This window comes from Cyanistes caeruleus, unplaced genomic scaffold, assembly GCF_971803275.1.
Source record: "Cyanistes caeruleus unplaced genomic scaffold, bCyaCae1.hap1.1 HAP1_SCAFFOLD_143, whole genome shotgun sequence".
Taxonomy (NCBI): domain Eukaryota; kingdom Metazoa; phylum Chordata; class Aves; order Passeriformes; family Paridae; genus Cyanistes; species Cyanistes caeruleus.
The window spans coordinates 336,187-344,099 of NW_028255937.1; the positions used below are offsets into that span (position 1 = coordinate 336,187).

The window sequence follows — 7,913 nt, forward strand, 5'->3', positions numbered from 1 at the left end:
GGTCATCTCACTGTAATGGTCATCTCATGATCATGTCATTGTCACCTCATGGTCATCTCATGGCCACAATCACATCAGCATCACCTCAAGGCCACAGCTTTCCCATGGCCAACCCATGGTCATCTCTTGGTCCAAATCATCTCATGGTCAGGGTTGTGGTTGTGTCATGCTCATGGTCATCTCCTGGTCATGGTCACAGTCATGGTCATCCCATGGTCATGGTCATCTCATGGTCATCTCCTGGTCATGGGATAACCCATGGTTATCCCAGGGTCATGGTCATCTCAGGGTTGTGTCACTCATGGAAACTCTCATCTCATGGCCATCTTGTGCTTGTGTCATGGCCATGGTCATGGCCAGGGAACCTCTCTGCGATCCCAAGCATCGATTTTGGGGCACTCAAGGACACTTGGGGACAGCGAGGCCTGGCCTGACCCCTCCCCCCATCCCACTGCCCCTCCAGGAGCCTGATGTGGCCAAACCCTCCTGGGGACACCTTGGACATGGGACATGGAGAGGGAAATGAATCCTGGGGAATGGAGCTGGGCGTGGCTGGCAAGTCCCCACCCAGCTCCTGGTGTCCCAAACCTGTTCTGGTGTCCCCATCCTGCTCCTGGTATCCCCATCCCAGTCCTGGTGTCCCCACACTGCTCCTGGTGTCCCCAATCCAGTCCTGGTATCCCCACACTGCTCTGGTGTCCCCATCCTGCTCCTGATGTCCCCAATCCAGTCCTGGTGTCCCCATCCTGCTCCTGGTGTCCCCAACCCACTCTTGGTATCCCCACACTGCTCCTAGTGTCCCCAACCCATTCCTGCTGTCCCCAACCCACTCCTCCTGTCCCCATCCTTCTTGTGTCCCCAGCCTGCTCCTGGTGTCCCCAACCCACTCCTGGTGTCCCCACCGCAGTCCCCACTGTCCCCATTCCCATTCCTGCTGTTCCCATCCCTACTCACAGTGTCCCCATCCCTGTCCCCAATGTCCCCATCCCTGTCCCCAGTGTCCCCACTCCCACTCCAGGCTCCCAGAGAGGAACTGCTTGACACTGGAGGAGGAGCCCAGATTTCTTGCCCCAAGCAGGATTTATTGCTCCAAGCAGGATTTCTTGCCCCAAGCAGGATAATTTCACACCAGAACTAAAGCATCAGGAATATTTGTGGGTTTTGGCTCTAAAATATTGGAAAACAGGAAATCGATCTGTTAGCAAGAGCTGTGGGGTGGGTGGCAGCAGTGGGATGAGCTCTGCTGGCAGCTCTCAGCATTCCTGGGAAGAGGGAAAGGGCTGTATCCAGCTCTGTGGATTGCTCCGGTGGTGATTCCTGACGGGATGAGAGAGGGTCACGGTGTCACCCTGTCCCTGTCCCCATTCCACAGAATGGACCTGGCTGGAGCCCATGGGGAGCAGGAGCTGCTCCAGAATCCCACCTGACCCCACCCCAATCCTACTCTATCCGTTCTGCCCCAATCCTGCTCCGGAATCCCAACCTGATCCTGCTCCATCCATTCTGCCCCAGTTCCTCTCTGGAATCTCAACCTGATCCTGCCCCAATCCTGCCATAATCCTATTACATTCATCCCAACTGATCCAACTCCATCCATCCATCCATCCATCCATCCATCCATCCATCATCCATTAATCATCGTCCGTCCATCCATCCATCCATCCATCCATCCATCCATCCATCCATCATTCATCATCCATCATCCATCCATCCTCCATCCATCCATCATCCATCAATCATTCATCCATCCATCATCCATCCATCACCCATCAATCATTCATCATCCATCCATCATCCATCCATCATCCATCCATCCCACTCAATCCTGCCACATCCACCCTTCCCCAATCCCTCTTGGGAATCCCAACCTGATCCTGCTCCATCCATCTCAACTAATCCCACACTGGAATCCTGCCTTAATCCAGAATCCCACCTGATCCCACCCCATCCCTCCTGCCCCAGTCCTGCTCCATCCATCCCACCTGATTCTTGTCTGGAATCCAGCCCCGATCCCTCTCCATCCATTCCACACCAATCCTGCTCCATCCATCCTACCTGATCCTGCTCCAGAAACCAGCACCCATCCCACTCAACAATTCCATCTGATCCTGCTCTGGATCCCTGCTCTAATCTGGAATCCCTCCCTGATCCCAGTCCATCCATCCTGCCTCGATCCCCCTCTAGAATCCTACCCCAATCCCGCTCCGTAAGTGTGGTTCAGCCATTCATTTCCATGTCCCTTCCTGCAGAAAGAGAAGATCCGTGAGATTCCAGCATGGATCACACACTGGGATTAACCCCAGGATCCACCCTGGGATGCACAAAGAGGGGATTCAGAGCTGGATCCACCACTGGAACTCACCGGCTGGCGGGCTGTATCCATTCCCGTCCCTCCTCCCTGTGGAAAAACAGCGGGATCAGTGTGGGTGCTGCATTCCCAGAACAGTGCCGGGTATCCTGTGCCCCTTCCTGACCCCCATCCCGTGTGTTACCGGATTGGAGCCTCCAGACACCGAATCCAATGAGGACAAGGACGAGGATGGCGATGACGGACACAGCGATCACCACAGCGAGATTCCCGCCAGATGTCGGCTCTGGGAAACGCGGGATAGTGAGGAGGGGAAGCGGAATCCCCGTTCCAGAATTCCAAATCCCCAATTCCCACATTCCCAGCCTCACCCCAAGCGAAGATCCCGGGCTCCAGCATTCCGGGATGCTCCACCCGGCACCGGTACTGCTCCCACTCCTCCGGCAGCGCCTCGATCCTGGCCCAGGTGTGGAAGGTGCCATCGCTGTTGGGAACGATCCCGCCCCACTCCGTCTCCTGATCCCAGATTTCACCCCCCTTCATCCAGTTGACTGTGATGGTGTTGGGATAGAATCCGTACACGTGGCAGGATAGGATCAGTGTCCCATGTTCCTCTTTTCCGGACACGTGGACGTCAGGGACCACTGGAATGGGATAATGGTGGAACTCATGCATGGAATTCTATGGGAAAGGGATGGGGGTGAGATCTGACCATGGAATTCCATGGGAATGGGATGGGAGCGAGATCTGCCCATGGAATTCCATGGGAATGGGATGGGGGTGAGATCTGCCCATGGAATTCCGTGGGAATGGGATGGGAGTGAGATCTGACCATGGAATTCCATGGGAATGGGATGGGAGCGAGATCTGCCCATGGAATTCCATGGGAATGGGAATGGGATGAGAATGAGATCTGCCCATGGAATTCCATGGGAATGGGTGAGATCTGCCCATGGAATTCTGTGGGAATGGGATGAAGATATCCGCCCATGGAATTCCCACTGGAATTATGGCATTCCCAAGTCCTCCATTCCCAAATCCCAAATTCCCACCCACCTTTGCGCTCCAGCTCTTTCCGCCCGTATCCGACGTATTTCCGGAGCCATTCCGGGCAGACGTGTCCCTGGTAATTCTCCCGCCTCTCAACCTCATTCTCATCTTCCCAGCGCCTCCGGGTGATCTCAGCAGCGTCGTCGGCCGCCACGAAGTTCTTGGATCCCAGCTCGAAGGAGATGAAATCCCGCCCGTCGTAGCCGTACCGCCAGGATCCACGGACGCTCCCATCAGACAGGAGGTCACAGCCGGAAACTCGCTGTATGGTGTGGAGACCTGGGGGGATTGAACCCACAGAGACCCATGGAATTGTGTCCCAGCCCCACAGATCCCATCCCAGCCCCACGGATCCCATCCCAGCCCCACAATTCCCATCCCAGCCCCACAATTCCCATCCCAGCCCCACAGATCCCATCCCAGCCCCACAGATCCCATCCCAGTCCATGGATCTCCATCCCAGCCCCACAGTTCCCATCCCAGCCCCACGGATCTCCATTCCAGCCCCACAGATCTCATCCCAGCCCCACAGGTCTCCATCTCAGCCCCACGGATCCCATCCCAGCCCCACAGATCTCATCCCAGCCCCACGGATCCCATCCCAGCCCCATGGATCTCATCCCAGCCCCACGGATCCCATCCCAGCCCCACGGATCCCATCCCAGCCCATAGATCTCCATCTCAGCCCCAAGGATCTCATCCCAGCCCCACAATTCACATCCCAGCCCCACAGATCTCATCCCAGCCCCACAGATCCCATTCCAGCCCCACAGATCTCCATCCCAGCCCCACAGATCTCCATCTCAGCCCCACAGATCCCATCCCAGTCCATGGACCCCATCCCAGCCCCATGGATCCCATCCTAGCCCCACAGATCCCATCCCAGTCCATGGACCCCATCCCAGCCCCACAGATTCCCCCACTCACCCCCGCTCTGGTTGTACCGGTGCTGCAGCGTCTTCATGTCCTCCACACGCACGTGCTGGTGCACCTGAGCCATCTGGGTCTGGCTCTCCCAATATCCCGGCTCAGCTCCCTCCTCCATCCACTGCGTCTGCGGCTCCACCCGGCCCCGCTCGCTGTCGTAGCGTGTGAAGGGGATCCCGTCCACGAACCCCAAGATCATGTACTGGGGGACCCCTGGGCTGGGCTCTGACACCGCCACATGCAGGTAACGCAGGGAATGGAGAACTGGGGGGACACAGATTTGGGGGGACTGAGGGGGTCATGGATCAATGAAAGGGGAACTGGGAGAGCCAGGAAGGGGTTTGGGGATCCTGGGGCCAAGGAAAGGGGGTCCAGGGGTTGGGAGAGGTGGGGTGGACAGGAAAGGGCGTGCAGGGGGGTCCTGGTGTCCAGGGGCTCAGAGGGTTCCAGGGTTATGGAAGGGGGGTGCAGGGACTGGGAGAGGTGGGGTGGGGGTTCCAGCAGGTCCCTGTGCCCAGGAAAGGGGGTCCAGGGGTCCCCAGTGCCAAGGAAAGGGGTCACGAGGTGGGGAGACCTGGGATGGCTGGAATGGGGGGCTCGGGGGTCCTTGATGCAGAGGAAAGGGGGGGTGAGAGCTGAGAAAAGCAGGAATGGGGGTCTGGGGGGTCTCAGGGTGAAGGAAAAGAGGGGGTCTGGGGACTGAGAAAAGCAGGATGGATGGGAAAGGGGGTGCGGGGGGCGGATTGGTACAGGATAAGGGAGTGCATGGGGGGCTCCCAGTGCCTGAAACTGGAAACTCAGGGCTCAGAATCCCCCCTGGGACCCTGCACGAACCCCCAGGGACCCTCCCAGACACCCTGGGACCCCCCTGCATGACGACCAGGGGGTGAAGAACTGGGGGGACGCAGAGATTGGGGGGGTCAGGAAGTGGAACCGGGAGAGCCGGGAATGTTCCAAGGTTCAAGGAAGGGGCTGGGAGAGGAGCGATGGGGGATCCAGGGGGATCCTGTGACCACAAAAGGGGGTCCAGGGGCCACTGAGGTTGAGAAACGCGGGGTCCAGGAGCTGGGAAAGGCAGGAATGGAGGCTGGGGCAGGGAGAGGCGGGCGGATCCCGGGGACGCAGTTTGGGAGACGGGAAAAGGGAAAGTGACCAAGGGAAAACGGTGAGGAGGGGACGCGGGGAAAGGGGAATTCAAGCGAGTTCATCCGGACCCCACTGGATCCCTGCTGAGACCCCCCCGAGACCCCTGGGACCCTCTGGGACCCCGTTTCGGGAAAAGGCGGGAGTGGAAAACGGGGTGGACACGGAAATTCGGGAGATCCGGGGGGTCCGAAAACCGAGGAGAAGGGCGGGTCTGGTAAAAGCGGTATGCAGGAGGGTGCCAGAGCACTGGCGGGGGTGTGGGGGGGGTCCCAGTCAAGGATAAGGGGGTGCAGGGGGTGCCGGTGACCAGGAATGGAGGTTTAGGGGGTCCCGGTGCCCGGGAACTGCGGTTCAGGGTGGTCCCGGATTCAGGGGGTCCCACTCACCTCTCGGCGGGCCGCCCGGGTCCCCCAGGATCCCCTGCAGCCCCAAGAGGAGCGCCAGAGCCAGCGCTGGACCCATGGAGCCGCTCCGCTGTGAGTGTTCCGGCGGTCAGCGCTGACCTCTGCTCAGAGTTTTTGAATTCGCGCGGGCAAAGCCGCCTCCGGCCCGGCATTGGCGCCGCTATGTCCCGCTCGCCAGTGGCAGCCCGATGTGCCAGCGATGTCAACAGCCCCGGGCGCAGATCCCGGGTTCTCGGCTTAGGACGCAGAAGAGGACGAGCGCGAGGCGGGGCTGGGGGGAGAGGACGGGAGAATTCCAGAGAATCCCTCTGGATCCCTCTGGATCCCTCTGGATCCCCGCTGAGGCCGCCCTGGAGCCCTCTGGGAACCACCTGGGACCCACCTGGGACCCCGCTTGAGAAAGCGGCGGGTGTGGAGAACTGGGGGGACCCGGAAATTTGGGAGATCTGGGGGTGCAAAGGTGAAGGAAAAGGGCGGCTCGGGGGTCTGGGAAGGGCGGGATGGCCGGGAACGGGGGGCGGGGGGTCCCAGAACACGGGAAGGGGGTCCAGGAGGGGGTTCCAGTCCCGGAGAAGGGGGTGCAGGGGGTCCCGATGCCCAGGAACGGAGGTTCAGGGGGTCCCGGGGTGAAGGAAAAGTGGGGGCTGGGGTCTCTGAGAGGGGGAGGGGCGGGAAAGGAGGTGGGGGGTGCTGGATATGGGGCTGCCGGGGGATCCCCGTGCTGGATATGGGGGTACAGGGGGGTCCCGGTGTGTGAGGATGGAGGGCTTGGGAGGGCTCCAGTCGCGGGTACGGGGGTGCACGGGGGTCCTGGTGCAGCGGAATGGGGGTTCAGGGAGTCCCGGTGGCCAGGAAATGGGGTTCAGGGGGGTCCCTTCCTATGTTCCGACGTTCAAGGGGTCCCAGTGCCTGAATATGGGGGTTCAGTGGTGTCCCGGTGCCGAGAAATGGGGGTTCCTGGAGGTTCCCGTGCCCGACAATGGGGGTTCAGGGGGTTCCAGGTTCCAGATAAGGGGGTGCAGGGGTTTTTGGGGCTGGGGAATGGGGTACAGAGGGGTGCCGGTGCCCCGAAATGAACGTTCAAGGGGGTCTCTGTGTTCAGGAAAGGGGGATTCGCCCGGAAATGGAAGCGCAGGGGTTCCCGGTGCCCAGGAATTGCGGCTCAGGGGGGTCCCGGTGCCGGGGACAGTCCCCGGTCCCCGGGCAGATCCCGGTGCCGCAGCTTGGGAGACGCGAAAGTGACCGGGAGAGCGCGGGGAGGGGACAGAGGAAACCCTGGGAATTCCCCTGAATCCCCCCTGGGACCACCCAGGACCCCCCCACAGGACGCACAGGGGGTGGAGAACTGGGAGGACGCAGAGATTTGGGGTTCTGGGGGCGTCCAAAGGTCGGGAAGCGGAACCTGGAGAGCCGGGAATGGTCCAAGGTTCAAGGACGGGGCTGGGAGAGGCGCGATGGGGGATCCAGGGGGTCCCTGTGCCCACGAAAGGGGGTCCAGGGGTCCCTGGGGTTGAGGAGAGCGGGGTGTGGGAGCTGGGAAAGGCAGGAATGGGGGTCCAGGGGGTCCCTGGGTGACGGGAAAGGGGGGCTGGGGCGGGGAGAGGCGGGCGGATCCCGGGGACGCAGTTTGGGAGACGCGAAAGCGAGACGGGAGGAAAGGGGAATTCCAGGGAAATCACCTTGTAATAAATGGAATTGATTTCTGCTAACTAAATTGTTACTCTTTGGAAAGTTATTATTAGAAGCAATCAAAAGATTCAGTGTTATAAAGCAGATGTACCCCTTTACAGATGTTACATATTAAAATTCAGGTACAGGATGTAGTTTAGAAAGTGAGTGATGTCTCAAGGCTAAAACGGCCTTGAGATGGACAAAATTAAAATGACTTTAGGCATTGAGGCTAAAAATCAATAAATGTAAGACTAATTAGTAGAGTAACATAACACAACGCTTAGTACGCACACACAAACCTGTAAGGTTATCCAAAGGACAATGAGGAAGAGGAGAAGCCTTCGCCAAAAGACCCCCAAAAGAAGACTGAAGACCCCTAACAACAAGTGAAACATGTGCCGTGAAGG

General features: G+C 59.3%; 1 protein-coding gene across 1 annotated transcript; it reads right to left on the reverse strand.

Annotated features, from left to right (window-relative positions):
- Positions 1 to 1,061: 1,061 nt before the first annotated feature.
- Positions 1,062 to 5,908, reverse strand: LOC111944825 (class I histocompatibility antigen, F10 alpha chain-like). Its single transcript, XM_086874095.1, has 8 exons — positions 5,818 to 5,908; positions 4,286 to 4,549; positions 3,365 to 3,637; positions 2,680 to 2,952; positions 2,493 to 2,594; positions 2,363 to 2,398; positions 2,193 to 2,243; positions 1,062 to 1,317 (listed from the first exon to the last, which is right to left on the reverse strand). The coding sequence occupies exons 1-7, from the start codon at positions 5,891 to 5,893 to the stop codon at positions 2,218 to 2,220; spliced, it is 1,050 nt and encodes a 349-aa protein (XP_086730221.1). The 5' UTR covers positions 5,894 to 5,908; the 3' UTR covers positions 1,062 to 1,317; positions 2,193 to 2,217.
- Between the last annotated feature and the right edge of the window lie 2,005 nt (positions 5,909 to 7,913).